The sequence below is a fragment of the Mus musculus genome, chromosome 14 (genome assembly GCF_000001635.26).
Source record: "Mus musculus strain C57BL/6J chromosome 14, GRCm38.p6 C57BL/6J".
Lineage (NCBI taxonomy): Eukaryota > Metazoa > Chordata > Mammalia > Rodentia > Muridae > Mus > Mus musculus.
The window spans coordinates 45,231,014-45,247,880 of record NC_000080.6 but is presented as its reverse complement, the minus strand read 5'-3'; the positions used below and the strand labels follow the sequence as shown (position 1 = coordinate 45,247,880).

The window sequence follows — 16,867 nt, the reverse complement described above, 5'->3', positions numbered from 1 at the left end:
CAGAGAGTCTTCTGGGGAGTGATTATAAGTCACTTTAAAAGATTTATAAAGATCTGTCTGTCTGTCTGTCTGTCTGTCTATCTACCTACCTACCTACCTACCTGAATGTGGTTGAGAACACAAAATTATATAAGTTCTTTCAGAATATACATCTATATATGATACATATATACATGTGATATATTCAGATATGTATCTATACTCCAATATCTACATAGCTACAAACTCATACTCAATGCCATATATATACTGTGATAAAACAATCTCTATCCAATGACACTGTCAGTTATCAATATTAGAAACTTCCATGGCTCTTCATTAGTGACAACAGCTACTTAATTTTTAAAACAAGAAAAAGAAACAAGGCATGACTGTTTCAAGTACCACATGGAAAAAGCTTGACTGTTTCAAGTATCATATGGAAAACACATGACAGTTTCAAGTGCCATATGGACTTCATAATATAGAGTGAAATATCACTTCTTAACCATCACACAAATAAACAAGATTTTATCTCCTTGGTATAGTACTCTGTTAACCCAAGTGTATGTACACATAATCTGATAAGCACGTTTTATGGTAATACTACTGCTCTTACTGGACACAATCTTAAGTTCATTCTATAGTGTTATACTTTTTTCTATTTGGAACAAGCCTTGACTTTTGTTACTTAAAAAGGCTTCATATTTTATCACTTTCTGACTCTATGTTTGCGTCTTCAACACTTTCATAATTTTCTTCTCCTCAAAAGGAAGCATGCTTGATCCTGTCTCAGATACACAGCACACATGGAGGCAGCAGAAGCCCTGCTGCAGAGCTTCTGTGTTTTAGACAACCTCATAGGGACTTAACAGCATAAAACCCTCAAGGTCTGTCTGGGCACACATCATGTGGATTTTGGTGCCTTCCCAACTTTGGTATAAAGGTAAACAATGCTATCCAGGGGTTTGAGACAGCCTAGTTTTGTTAGGGTCTATACTATAGGAAAGCCTGTGACCACATGTGTGTCAAGTACTGGTCCATCCTGAATGCTTCCAAGCACTGTCCCAGGAGGAGAGTGAGATGCAGTTGATTCATTCACATTTGTTCTAGTTTACTTCATTTGATTATCCTCCAATGCAGAGTCACAGAAAAACACCCAACTGTTTAGGAAGACCTGAAATTTGGGCTGGGGAGATGTTTTAGCTGTTGAAGGCTATGCTCACAGCCAATTTGAACATCTTTTAATTGCTACAGTTATTTTTCATGGTAAAAATGCTCTCCAGAGTACTCTTAGAAAGCAACAACAATTTCCCATTAAGGTATGATCCTTAGGATTAGGATTTAAAATTAGGCTTTCAGGCACATTTAAGAACTATACTTACCTTTGATTCGAGGTAGACATTTGCTGATGACATTTTTGTAATTTTGCATATGTAGCTAACTAAAGAGATGGCACAGAGAATAAACAGGCTATCGTTAATTAGTGCTCGAATAAACACAGTCCATTTCAATTGATTTTCTGGGACATCTCCGTGGACTAGCATTGCACAGGTCAAGTTCACTGCTAAGAAGAGGAGGCTTGCCAGTATAAAGCCCAAATGCAGTAGAATTCTGAAAGAAAAAAATAGTTTATCTGATGTTTATAAAGCTATTGAGAAATTAGTGTTATTTCAGGGACAAGAATTTTTTCGGCTTGGACCCTGATATAGCTGTCTCTTGTGAGGCTATGCCAGTGCCTGGCAAATACAGAAGTGGATGCTCACAATCAGCTATTGGATGGAACACAGGGCCCCCAATGGAGGAGCTAGAGAAAGTACCCAAGGAGCTGAAGGGAACTGCAACCCTATAGGTGGAACAACAATATGAACTAATCATTACCCCCCGGAGCTCGTGTATCTAGCTGCATATGTAGCAGATGGCCTAGTTGGCCATCATTGAGAAGAGAGGCCCCTTGGTCTTGCAAACTTTATATGTCCCAGTACAGGGGATGCCAGGGCCAAGAAGTGGGAGTGGGAGGATAGGGGAGCTGGGTAGGGGGAGGATATAGGGGACTTTCTGGATAGCATTTGAAATGTAAATGAAGAAAATATCTAATAAAAATGCCAATAAAAAGGAATTCTTTCAGCTTAAAATGCTTATAATTTCATTAAACACAAATTTAATAATCTCCCATAGTTACTTGGCATGCTAGCCATTATGAACTTAGTATAAGAACTATTTCAAGATGCACAGATTCAGCCGGGCATGGTGGCACATACCTTTAATTCCAGCACTTGGGAGTCAGAGGCAGTCATTACCTTATAAATAATCTCATGTATAAAAATAAATATTGATTTCTGGCTTTGAAAAAAATTTTGAGCCATTTTAACACCATTATGGGGAATCATGATTTTTTTTTCATTTTTATAACTATGGAGTGCATTTGCATTGGCCTTCCTATTCTAATAATTACCAAGTCTTAAAATTTGTCTAGGAAATTAATATGCTGTGTCTAATTAATTCATCAATTTTAAGAGCTATGGGAAATAGTTTTAAACAATGTTTGAGCCCATGACCTGATTATCTATAGCAAACATGTTTCAAACTTGACCAAAAAAGAACACAGGAACAGAACGCGCCGTTCCTAAGCACTCATCTAAAACCCCCTGGAAGGAAGGTCTGTACCGAGTAGTGGTTAACAGCAATCTTGTGAAAACCACCCCAGGCCAAACACATCTGCATTCTAGCATCTTCTACTTTGGATTGCTTTCAACCCTTGGAGATAATTTATAGAAGCTAAGTGGAAAGTAACCTGTAATCAGTAATAAGAAAACTTTGAATATACAAGTGAAGTAAAAAAAAAAATAGTTTGAAAGGTTCCATGAAACAACACTTTTGAGAGGGTCTTGCTATGCAGTCCAAATTGTCTTCCTACTTCAGTCTGCCCAGTGTTGGGATTACAGCCTGTGCTACAGCATGTGGTGAAATGTTGAACTGAATGATAAGAGAATAGCTTTAGAACTTTAAAATAAAAAAATGACCTTGAAATTATCTTACGTCATGAATCAGAATAGTTTAGGAAGCCAAAGCACAGAAGAGTTGAGTTAGGAGAACTGGGTCTGAGACTCAGGTCTCTGGACTCACGTTCTGTTCCCTTTGCAGAGAGTAACCAGTACAGAAACACTGCTTAGCTCAGGAAACTGATACGCATTAGCTTTTGCATATGTGGACACACAGTGTGGCAAGAAGAAGAAAGGAGGAGCCAGGAGGGGAAGGAGGGGATAATAGTGAGAAAGAAAGATGGAGGGAGGGAGAGAGGGAGGGAGGGCATGATCGTGAGCCTCATGGCAATCATCATGGCTGAAGGGAGAAAGTTATCTACTGTGCTTATTTCCTTTGAACTGACCAATGACTCAATTTTCTGTAAGACTGAAAAGGCACCCTCAGCAATTCCCTCCTTTCGCCTTTAATCAACCGACTGTTAAAAATCCTTACTTGGGGTAGGAGACTGGAGAGATGGTTTAACAGCTAAGGGCACTGACTGCTCTTCCAGACCTGGTTAGATTTCTAACACCCACATGACAGCTCATAACTGCCTGTAACTCATACATGTGTTGCACAGATATACATGCAGGCAAAACACTAATATAAACATAAAATAAGTAAGTAAATTACAATCACAGATCTTTAAGACATATAATCTGACATTCATGAAACTTACTTGTGTTTGTCAAGTTCAGTGGCACATCTGACTTTACATATCACCTATAAAGAGAGCATAAAGAGTTTTGAAAACAAGTGTAATACAGATATTTTTCAATTTACTTTGACTTTGTGCTTCCAATAAAGTTCAATGCTTTCAGCTGAATTACTGTGAAGAAAAAAGATATCCAAATACTTAAATTTCTACTTTAAATATCACACAAAATTGTTAGTTTAAATAGGTGTGAACTTTTTCTACAAAGCAAATTCTATGGTGGATGGCTTGCCATCTATCCTAAATATTAAAAAAAAAATAAATTAGTCCAATTTTATGTGAATGGCTATTTTGTCTGCATGCATGTCTGTGCCAGGCAACTTTAAAGACCAGAGGACATCAGATCATGAGAGCTGTGAGCCAATGAGATATGGAGATGCTGGGAACTGGACCCATATCCTCTTAAACGACTGAGCCATTTCTCTAACTCCTACCCTAAACTTCTTATTAGTTGCGTTTTGTTCTAAAATAGAGCTTGTTAATATCAGTAGGGCTATATTCCCCAAAGATCATTTTCTTACTAGTAAAGTTGAGCTATATTTTTTAGACAGTGGGAAGGTATTGAACATTTCTATAGATATTCCAAAGCATGGTGTTCCACTAATCTGGTATTAACATATAGGCATACGTAGAGGGAGTAAAGAATTAAAATGGGAAGACTAGTTACAGGATAATGAAATATGGCATGAGTTTTGGTGGTCTGAAATCAGAGAAAACCCAGAATGTTATGCACACAACTACTGTAAAATGCTCAGGGACTTACTGACTTCACTCTACTACTTCTTGAGAACTTACCACAACTTCATGTTTTTGATATGGTGGCATATCCCGTAATCCCAGCAAGTGGGAAGCTGGGGCAGAGGCAGAATGACGCAGGGTTTCAGGCTAGCCTGAGTTACATAGTTAGACTGTCTCAAAACCAAGACAAAAGAAAACAAAACAGTGGGGAAAACCCAGCCCTGTGCAAGGTGTCAAAGAGTCATAAATATAATTGCTACTTATACTTTGTAGAAACTCACTGCAAACGATAAACCACCTATTTTGATATATTGGGGTAAAAAGGCAGAGGACTATCATAAAATTTAGAAACAAGAATGAGAATGAATTCAGGAAAGGGTAAGAAGTAAGGGAGATTATAGAGCAAGGCAGGGCTTCTTAGAGGAAAGTTACGAAGAGGAATTGGTCCTCAGCAGATGGGTGTTTAGACCTAGTCATAGCTACTGCATTCGCCTAACACACCAATATGTACCAAAAGGTCAATGTATGGCAGAGCCTGAGATATTATCCCATTAACTGCTCTCCTTACATCATTCTCAGATTCATCCATTTTCTGTCTTCATTACCACAACGGATTATTTCAAGAGTTTTTTAATTGATTTCTCTAAGTCCACTGTAACTTTCCATCTACTTCTTTAGAAGATAACTCTTCCATTTATCTCCTTTCCTTTTCTGTGCCCAAATGATTTAGTTTTGAAATTGTGGTGTGTGAATATATATATATATATATATATATATATATATATATATATATACACACACACACACACACATATATATGTGTGTGTGTATATATATATATATATATATATATATATATATATATATATATATATATATAAATTACAGTGTTTCCATGTAAAAATATCAGCTCCAGTGGAATTAGGTACTCTTATACTGCTGTGCAGCCATCACCACTAGCCTCAATAACTTTTCCATTTGTCAAGCCCATTAAAAAATCCCCATTTTTCTTATTTCCAACCTCTTACAACCATTTTATTTTCAGTATCTATAAATTTAACTCCCAATTATATAACTAGATTTATCCAGTAATAATCCTGTGATTTATTTCATTTAGAAGATGCTTTTAAGATTCATGTGTCAGAATTTATTTCCTAAGGCTATACATATATGTGTATATACAGATATGCACATGTCTATGTATATGTGTATATATTATACACATATACAATGTATATTTACTCACATATATGTAATTATAATGTATATAATACACAAATACTATATGTATGTATGCATGTATAATATGTATATATAGATAGATATGAATAGTCAGTCTTAGGAAGGAAATTATGTATATTAATTTATGTATTCACTCATCATTAGACATGTATGTAGCTTCTACATTTTTGTTTTTTGTGAATGTTGCTATATCATGTTCTATGTAAAATATTAAGACATAATACTGAGTTGTATATTTACCTCTAAATATGTCATTGTACATTTCCTTTTAAAAGTAAATTCACATGCATCCACAACACAATTACAAATATAAAGTTTAAAGATTTATTTTGTCTGCATGTGTAGTACCTGTACAGGCCAGAAGAGGGCATCACACCCCATGAAACTAGGTTCACTGATGGTTGTGAGTGAAGACATGGTCCTAGGTCCTCCATAGGAGCAGCAAGTGCTGTTATGTGGTGAACTACCTCTTCAGCGTCATTAATATAAAATTCAATGCTGAAACAATTGTTTTTTTAAAGTTATTTTTAGTATTTTTTTTGTAGTGAGTGTATGTGGGCCATGTGTATGCCTGGTGCCTATAGAGGTCAGCAGTTGAGTGGTGAGACCCTTGGAAATAGCATTCTGGATGGTTGTGGTGCTTGGCACTGACCCCAGAGCAACATGTGCTCCTAGTCCTTTTTGTTTGTAAAGATACTGTGTCACAATGTATCCCTGACTGGCTACAATTCTTTATTTAAAAGAGGGTGGCCTGAAACTCATAGAAATCCATCTGCCTCTGATTTGTGAGTGGTAGGATCAAAAGCAGACACAGTATTATTGTGCAATGTTTGGGCCTTACTAATATTTTTCAGTTATCCCAATAATGCCTTTATGGTGAAAAATCAGGAATTATGCATCAAATGCATTATTTAGTGTTTAGTCTCTTACACTTTTCTTTAACTTTGTCCTGTATATGTATGGGCATGAGGGTTCCATGGTACGCATGTGCATGTCAAAGGATAACTTATTGGAATCTGTTTTCTCTGTCCATGATGTGGGTTCTGGGGATGCAATTCTTGTCATTTGGCTTGGTGGCATGGATCTTTACCTCCTAGCCCCCTGGCTTTGCTTAGTGTCTTTTAATCTATTATACCTTTGTCTTTTGCAATATTACTCAAAACTTTTGTGGTTCTTCTCCCTTACCTCTTCAGCATATCCACTTGATATGCTTCTCCACCTTGGATGTTTTGGCTGTTTACTTATGACTGGATTTATGCTTTTCAGCTGGAATGCCACAGAAGTGATGATGAAGAACCCTTTTCATCAGTGACTCATGATGGTGTTTTGTTCAATTCCTACCTTGCTAACGAGCTGATTAACTAGTTGAGGTAGAATCTGTAAGGTTTTCCCACTGTTGGTAACTATTTTCTACATTGTAACTAGCAAGTGTTACATGTAGGTGTATTTAAAACTTTGTAATTATCTTATCCTTCAAAGATTTACTAGTTTTAATATCTACAATTGACTCTTGTCTGAGTGAGTTACAGTACAGCATTGTCTTTGTAAATCTCATAATACCATCCCAGGAAAAAGTGCACAGACTTTAATATGTGTGCATTTGAATGAAAGGTTTTCTACCCCACCTTATATTCTTTTAGTTCCTGCCTTCAATTTTATGATCCATCTGAAATATATAAAAATTCTCAATAAGAGGTTCAATTTTGTATATCTTCAGACATATTTGTACTTCATTTGGAAAGGTACTTTATGATCATGTAACAAATTTCACCACACTTTTTATTGTCTGGTTAAGTGCCTCAGGGAAAGAGAGTACTCATGTCATTACATTACTAATCATATTCCATGAAATTTATTTCCGTATTTACTTGCTTCTTGAGAAAACTCACAATTTACTTAGATCTATAGCCTCACTTTATAGCACAATGCTTGCTTTATAGCAGGAGTTCAGAAAATATTCTTTTTAAATGATCAATGTATTCAAGTCAAAGCAAGTACTTTGGTGTTATGGTGTAGTATGGGGAAGTTTGGAAAGATGGAAGAATTTGAGGCTGGAAGGGCAGGTCATCTACACAGAGATCTTATATAGAGTGCTAGAGGAGTACTGTTTAGCCTGTTACAAACTGTAATGATTCTATTTGGGTGATTCTTCTGTGACTATTGAAAATGGAGTGAAATGAGGTAAATTTGTTTCATTAAATACCATTGATATTACTGAATCTACAAAATCATTTTCTCAGGTTAAAAAATTTAACTTTAAAAATCACATTTATTTGTGTGTATGAGCATGTTGGTATACATGTGCCATGACATGTGCATAGAAGTGAGAGGACAACTTGTGGGAGTTGAGTCTCTCCTTCCACCACATGGGTTCTGGGAATTGAACTCAGGTGGCTAGGCTTGGGGTCATCTTACCATAACTGTTAATAGTTTGTTGTTATTTGTTGTTGGCTTTCTTAACAAAGTTCTGTGTAGCCCTGGCTGTCTTGGAACTCACTCTGTAAATGGGGTTGTCCTCAAACTCAAGATGTCAGCCTGCGTCTGCCTCCCGAGAGCTAGGATTAAAAGTATGTGCCACCACTGCCTGGTTCGTTACTCACTTTTCAATTTAAAGAACTATTAGAATGAAGGACCAACTAATAAACGAAATAAATCAGACCATGGGCTTCACTTTTATTTTTAAAATTTATCACATCTAAATAGATACAAAGATGTCGAGTTTTAGAATGTATGAAGGAAAGTATAGATACCTGCAGAGCTGACAACTGAAACTCAAGTAGCAGATGCATGAGGAACAAAGATGAGACTATCTGTGGTATCTTCATATTTAACAGGATTTAAAAAGCATAAGGATGACAAACAAGAGTGCTAAGGCAAGGAAGAGGAACAGGATTAGATCAGTCACAGAGACCGGCAGGATGATTTAGAGTTAAAGGGAAGTATAGCCCTTGTGCAATTTCATGAAAAGTAAAAAATGATGAACAAAGTAGCATTTGGTTGGGTGACTGGTATGTCACTAATACCTTGCAAAAAGGGTTCCTCTGCATCATACCCTAGTGCGTGGGCAGGTGATTCTGGTCCCTCACAGTGTTGCCTTATGGATTGGAGCCCAGAGACCTGACATAAAGCCCTGCCTGGGTAGCTGTTTTTAAAAGACTAGAGTAATTAATGGCCCTTTTCTCTGACCTATGAGTCTTACGTTTCTTTTGGCATAGTATAAAAATGTTGACAGGTACTCTGTTATATTTCAAGCAGGGTAAAAAAAAGGCCCTTCATGTTTCTGATCTAAAATCTTTTTGTAGAAATGAACTAAAAAGAAAGGGTGAGGTAGAAAGTGGAGAAGAGAGGAAGGAAAGCCGGACTACTCCAGCAGAACAATTCAGCTGAAGAAATACACACAAGAAGGAAGATACACTTAAGAGGTCTATATAGAACATTGAAAATAATTTATAAATTATCACTTCATTAAAAACATTTGAGGGCTAGGGAGATGGCTCTGTGGTTAAAGTTACCTGTCATGGGGACTGCATAATACAAGAAAGAACAGATTCCTGTAGGTTGTTCTCTGATCGTCATATATAACATATCCCCCTCCCCCATGTACTTATATACACATGTCTGCTTACAAATAAGCAAAGGTAATAAATGAGAAATTGACACTACGGATTGAGATATTTTGATATAAAGTGGGATTAAAAATTTGGCAAATGGATTCTTTTTTATTTTTCTATAAAAGTCTATTCAATATAAAAGTATAATCTGGAGAAGAATGTTTGATTTAAGTGCTTGGAACATGAATAATATAAATAGAAGTATTTAAAAGAATATGTTAAGGTGCACAGATGCAGTAGACAGCAGACATAGCCATCAAGATTTGTTTAAAACTAAAATAATTGAATAGGGAAAAGCAGCTGTTACTATAGAATGTTCAGGTTTAACGAGGCTGTCTTCATGTACTGATTTAGAACTCTAAGCTGTGGAAACTACTCAAGAGAAGAATTTCTTCTGATGACTGACTGCCCTCGTCTGGCAAAGCAAAATGTCAAGAGATGAAAAATAACATGGAACAGAGAAAGAAGGGGTAAGATAACCAGAGGGATGGAGGTGGGAAACAGGTAAATGAATTGAAGAAGTCTAGGAGAAAAGAGAGAAAACACTGGTTAGAAAGAACAGCTCCATTTTAAAGAACCATTTCAAGGTAAGGCTGTGTTAATAGATAGTTTAAACAGAAATGGAAACATCTGGGAAAACACTGAATTGAGGTGCTTGGTGGCTAACAAACATGGGCTTTGACAATGGTCCTCTTTCATTAACTGAAGGGGTTTGCATCCCCATAGGAAGAACAACAATATCAACCAACCAGCACCCCCGAGCTCCCAGGGACTAAGCCACCAACCAAAGAGTAGACATGGAATGACCCAGAGCTCCAGATGCAAGGATGGCCTTGCCAGACATCAATGGAAGGAGAGAGGCCCTTGGTCCTGTGAAGGCTCAATGCCCCAGTGTAGGGGAATGCCAGGGTGGGGAGGCAGGAATGGGTGGGTGGGTGAGCACCCTCATAGAAGTGGGGGGGCAATGGGGGATGGGATAGGGGGCTTATGAAGGGGAAACCGGGAAAGGGGATAAAAATTTGAAATGTAAAATTTAAAAGTATCCAATAAAAGAGAAGAAAAAAGAAAAAGAAAATGAAAAAGAAAAAGGTCCTCTAACAAGGGAGACAAGGCAAGACAAAAGTGCTGATTCACCCAAGGAGGTACAGGTTATTATACTCAACAATGACCTAATCAAATGGCATAGACTTCAGAGAGGAGATGAAGGCATAACATCAGTGAAGAGTACTGAGAAGCATAAGATAGACTTACTGTCTCCCTGCTACAAAAGCCACTAAGAGCCATCTGGGAATAGCCACAGTTCAGAACAGGCCATTAAAAAGATCTTATCAAGAGGAGAGTGGGGGCTGGTTTAGAAGGGTAATTCATATTAAGGAATAATGGGTCTAAGAGGGATTTGTGCTAGATAAAACGGATTTAAAAGTCACTTACCACCTGGACTTGCAGAATATATTTCAATGCATCATTTAATCTGTGGTTAAATAATATTTTTATTATAGGAATATTAAAAACAACACTATGGTATTAATATCAATAGACTCCTAATATTTTGCAACTACATCTAACAAGATCTAATCCTGAGTGAAAATACAGTTACTGGAAAAACATATGCTTAACAATTATATACAATTTGTTAAGATAGTTAAGATAATTCATAAAACATACTAACACATGCTTTATGCAGATTATCTGAAGTTTAGGATTGTAAATAGTATGTCAGTTCAGTTCAACAGAAAGAAGGGTGAGAAAGTGAAAGGTAAGCAGGTACGAGGCTGTTTGCTCAAAGTACATATGTCAATAGAGAAAATATTTAAAAAAAAGTACTGATACAGGGTTTGGTGATTAATAAAGATTTAAATATTATTATTAATTTTGCCTTATAATATTCAAGTGCAATCTGAAGCAGTTTCCATCTTAAAATGCAGATGTTTGAATTCTACTTTCGTTTCTCAGAGGGGAGATGATTTAGAATATTTTATGTGTGAATATATCCTATATAAGTTTACTATTGTAAGTACCCGAAGTTAGAAGATGGTGTCATGGTCTGAATGCTTACATTTCCCCAAATGTTTGTTAAGATACTAATTAACCCTCAATGTGAAGGTGCTAGGAGGCAACTGGGGCATGCTTAGATCACACTGATGTAGTCCTCATAAATGAAGACATAGTGTTCATGTAACAGAGGCTTCACAGAGGGTTCCATTGTCTTCTATGCCTGAGGTTACAGTGGGAAGTCGGTCACTGTCTATGCTCCAAAGAGGGCCCTCACTAGACAAGTCTGCCAGAGCCATGGACTTTCCAGTCTGCAGAACGGTGAAGTAATTTTTTGTTATTCTTAAGTTTGTTTATACTAGTCCATGGTATTCTCTTTCCTCATACTGAATGGCCTAACATTTAACCAGGAGGTATGTACTGTTTATATTTCCCTCTGGCATGTAGGGCATGATGCTTTGAAGATAGTTTAAATGCTGAAATACTTATGGGACAAGCACTTTCCTGTGGAATTTTTCTCACTTTTGTTAAACTGAAATAAAAATTTTACCAGAGAGCCTATCTGTATAAAATTTAGAATTCATGCTAAAATGAATCATGATAAATATAATCTCTTTTCCATGGTGAATAGCTAGGCATACATATCTAACTATGTAGAATTTTCTCACAGAAGCAGTTATCTCCAGTCTCCATCTCAACTGCTCAAATTCCTGTGCAGAACAGTGCATTAGTCCCAAGCTTACCAATGCTGTTGACAACACAAGGATTATGAGCTTTCAGCGACTTCAGCTTTAAGCTGAATATCTTCTTTTCCATGTCAATCATATATTTATAAAAGAGCTTCTGTCTTCTATTTTTCTTTATATTTTCATTTTCTTCTTTCTAGGATATAATAATGTCTTCTTGCATCTTGGTTAGGAATCTAGATATACTGTGTTCTTAAAAAGTTTTTCTCTCCTTTAAAGTTGCTTAAAGAGCTGAAGGGAATTGCAACCCCATAGGAAGAACAACAGTATCAATTAACTAGACCCCTCAGAGCTCCCAGGGACTAAAGCTTATACATGGGCCGGTCCATGGCTCCTGCTACATATGTAGCAGAGGACTACCTCCTCAGGCATCAGTGGGAGGGGAGGTGCTTGGTCCTGTGGAGGCTTGATGCCCCAGAGAAAGGGTATGCTGGAGGGGTGAGGTGGGAGTGGGTGGGTGGTGGAGCACCCTCTTAGAGGCAAAGGGGAGGGAAATGGGGTGGAGGTTTTGTGGAGGGGAGACTAGGAAGGGGGCAAAACATTTGAAATGAAAACAAAGTGATTAATAAAAAGTTGCTTAAAATGATTTTATATAATCAAACTGAAGCGTTACAATAACTTTCCAGATGAATATTGAATAGACTTATATATTTTTTACCTAAAAAAGGAAACTAAGACAACAAAGATGCTCTCATGAAAAGTATAAACCCATGAGTTTAAAAAGGATGTGGAAGGACACAAAAACAAAATTTCGAGTCTAGAAAGGAAGTAAGTGCTGTGTGCATGCACATGCCTGTGTAAGTGTTTATACACTGCTCAGAAAGCCTGCTTGTAAGACCGGCCCATTCTGTCAATTGTCAACTGGATTTCAAGAGGGTTCCCATCATTTCCTAAAAGATATGGGTATAAATAACTGTAAAAATAATATGGTTTATATTATATCCTGGACCTTTCCCTCAGAGTCTAGAATTTTAGTTGTATGTTAGATAGAAGCTGCTTACCTGGCAAACCCCTGGTAATGTCTAAGTCTCTTCTTGGTAGATAGCAATTCAGGTGTGTCGTTACAACTTGTTGCCAAATGAGTTAAAGTATATCCTGTGAAGTTTCTCTCTCTCTCTTTTTTTTTTTTGAAGTTTCATTAGGAAAGAACTGTAGAGCATAGACTTTATAGCCATGTGGCTTACCCCTGACAGAACTTAATCTGTATCTTTTCACTGTTCTAAAGAGCAAAATTGTGAGTCTTTCTAATAGAACACCAAGTCTAATGGTGATCTTGGAAACTCATCACAATTTATGACTACCAAGTTAAATTACCCCCAAGCCAGGAGCAAGGAGCTGAGAAACATTTCAGAATTGTCAAAGCTACATGAGCCAGAAGAATCAGTATCATTCTAGGGCAGGTAAAATAGGGATAAACAATACTGGCTTGTGAGGTAAATCAACAAATCTCTCCCTCTAGTTCCTTGGGAGAATACCCGTCTTTACTCTGGCAGGTATTTGCTCTATGTGTGTATTTGTTCTATGAATAAGTCAGCTAAAAGCTTTTGTCTTAAAATATAACATTTAAGTACCAGGCACAGTTAAGTTTGTGACACCACACTAAAAACAGGGAGAGTGAGGGTGTGCACCAGGCTTAAGTAGTCTCCTCTACTCTAGGTCTCTTGCCTAGTCTATTCTTGGAATGCTGAAGTAAACTTCTGATTCTCTAAATGATTACACTATATCTCCCTTGAGGAATCTGATCAATGCAAGAGGTAAGATCTAAGGCCCCATGTCTGTTTCAGAACCCCAGACCTCCCTTAAACACAGGTCAGGTGTACATGCCTCACTCACATGATTAGTTTTCTCTAATTATGAACAGTAATCCATATGCAACCAGAGAGCCTCAGAGTCTCTAACAAAAGATGAGATCAAAACAAATAGAAAAAAGGAAAAGAAAGTAAAATCAAGCAAACAAAAATGATTATACTCAGGTAGATTAAGATAATGCATTCATGAAACACAAAATGTTATTAATAAAGAATGCCAAGAAAAAATGAATTCATGGAAGAAATGACAAAGTCAACGGAAGGGCTGTACATGGAGAAAATCTTTCCCCAAAAGTAGAAAAAAAGGCAGTTGTAAATATAGATGAGGAAAAAGAAGTAAAAGCTCAATATAGGATGCAAAATACCTAATGTAAGAGTTCCAGAAACACAGAAAAGAGACAAAGAAAAGGAGAAAAAGCAAAGTTAATTTCCTAGTAAGTTTTCAGGGTGACAAACACTGCTTCATTTAGTGTCATCATTAAAAGGAGCCAGTTATTAGTTGTTAAAGATTTATATAATATGCCCAAGCAAATATAGTCAAAAGTCTGTTTAATAAAGTATAATGCTCTATAAATACCATGGTTTGCATACCCTTTGTGCTCTAGAGAAGTAACAGCTAAAATTTTTAGAAATAAAGTATAAGTTTATGGATGAGAAGAGAATTTGTGAACTTTCAAAAAAACTAAACATAATTGATTACTATAAACCGCTCATTAATTTACCATGGAAAGTTTGATGAAGATGTCAATGTGTCTTATATTTAAGGAATATGAAGAATCTCTTAAGAGTGAAGATTTATGCTTCTAGAAAGTAGATTTAAATGTATTTTGAAACTGAAATTCTTTTGTCCTTTAATAAAATTTCCAGTGGCAAATACCCTATAGTATATTGTAGTGCTTGTTCATACACTCCTTCATGTTTTAAAGTCAAGAAAATGGTAGACATGCTTTTGCAAATACAAGAAAACACTGGAGAATATCAATTTCTGTGAGACAATGAGGCTGTATCAGACATAGGCAATCCTGTGGATCAGAGAAGAATAAGGAATGTTGTATCATTCATCTTGACTTCTTTCTCTTTTATTACATTTATTTATGTATTTCTGTGTATAGACAGGCAGGCAGGCAGATAGGCAACGACACAGCTTCAACGCTCTGTGGACTTTAGAAGACAACTTGTGGAAGTCAGTTCTTTCCTTTTACCATGTAGTCCCTGAGAACCGAACTCAGGTCACTGGGGGCTTGTCAGAAATAACTTTAGCTGCTGAGCCATCTCTCTGGCTCGCCTTTTGTTTTTTGTTTTATTTTGGTTTTTCGAGACAGGGTTTCTCTATATAGCCTTGGCTGTCCTGGTACTCACTCTGTAGACCAAACTGGCCTGGAACTCAGAAATCCACCTGTCTCTGCCTCCCAAGTGCTGGGATTAAAGGTGTGCACCACCATGCCCGGCTCATCTTTTGGTTTCTTAAAGGCAAAATAGCTTGAATGCAAATACCAATAACCACTAACAGATTAAGACCTGGTAATACCATACCATGATAGAAAAAGCATTATACACCAGACGACTTGAATTTCAATTCTAATGTGCTTCACCATAAACCTAACACCTCGGTTCATCATCTAAAACCGGAATTAATAACTACTAACCCCTCTTCACTATACAGTAGGAAACAATGGCACAACATATATTATCATAGATTAAGAAAAGTGACTGTTGTTCAAAGTTCATTGTAAGAAACTAGACAGAAGAAAACCTTACTTTTAGGGATGCACTCTTCCTTTGCCCCCTTTCCCACCTAACATACCAGTAAATAACATTTTGTGTCTTATTGTATTCTGTTTACTATTTTCTGTATTTTAAAATAGTATTTTGTATAATAGTTATAGCATTGAGATAGATACAAGTAGCTCTATTTTAAACATGGAAATATACTGCGATACAGGAGTTAGTGTTCAACTTTTTTTTTTTTTTTTTGAGACAGGGTTTCTCTGCGTGGCCCTGGCTGTCCTGGAACTCACTCTGTAGAGCAGGCTGGCCTTGAACTTAGAAATCCACCTGCCTCTGCCTCCCAAGTGCTGAGATTAAAGGCATGCACCACCACGCCTGGTTGTTTGGTTTTGAGATAGAGTCTCAGAATATAGACCAGGATGACTTCTCACAGCGATCCTCCTGCTTCTGCCCTGAGTGATGGGACTAAAGGCATGTGTTTCTGTACATGGCAGTGTTCAAGTTCTTAATTACACTATTCCTCCATATTTAAAGTCCCAGCTGGATTCTGATAACTTCTAGTTTAGAAACCTGAAAAAAAAAATCCACAACTTGTTTAAAGTAGGTTCCTTAATCCCAACTGATGCTAGTCTGTTTACTCTTCTTAAGACATACTTATGTGTAATTCTCCTAGAAGGTCATCACATGACCTCTCCACTCTCCTTCCTCTTGCTGCTAAATATATGTATCTACTCAAACAAGTTATTCTATCAGCTCTGCTATTAAATGTTCTTTCAGAATAGATTTGTCAAAATCTGAATTAGAATCTAAGTCTTCAACTTTCTGTTCTTTAAGAGGCTTCACAAAATGAGAGAAAGAAAATGAGGAAATGCTTGTCCAAACAATTTAATAGAAGGTTGCAAAGGAGAAAAAAAATCATTTCTTGTTAAATATATTACATCATCTCAAAGCAGTCCAAATAACTGAATCAACAATTGGGAAGTCCATCATAGTAGCAGAGAAAATAGCACAAAATTTAAAGACAGCATTTTTACCTCTGAAGAACTGAAGTCTGGAAAAACAAACTGTACAGTGTGATTAATATGCTGATAAACTGGCATCTATAAGTCAATTAGATTGTAAGAACATCACTGGATGTCGTGCCTTTAGTCTGCCTTTAACTCCAGCAGTTGGTAGGCAGATCTCTGTTGAGTTTAAGGCCAATCTGGTCTATATGAGTTCCCAGGACAGCCAAGAATATACAGTGAGATCCTTTCATAAAACAAAACAACATATAATTTAAAA

General features: G+C 36.8%; 1 protein-coding gene across 3 annotated transcripts in view; it reads right to left on the bottom strand.

Moving 5' to 3' along the window:
- Gpr137c (G protein-coupled receptor 137C) overlaps window positions 1-16,867 on the bottom strand; it is a 63,051-nt gene that overhangs the window by 34,855 nt on the left and 11,329 nt on the right. For 2 of the 3 annotated variants that reach the window (XR_874367.3, NM_027518.2), the window contains exons 2-3: window positions 3,683-3,726; window positions 1,365-1,593 (exon numbers count right to left, since the gene is read on the bottom strand). The exons of the other annotated variant lie outside the window; for it this stretch is intronic. Coding sequence is in view for 1 of the 2 variants with exons in the window: in NM_027518.2 (NP_081794.2) it covers window positions 1,365-1,593; window positions 3,683-3,726 (273 nt within the window). In the remaining variant the exon portion in view is untranslated. The remainder of the gene's footprint in view (window positions 1-1,364; window positions 1,594-3,682; window positions 3,727-16,867) is intronic. 3 annotated transcript variants of the gene reach the window in all.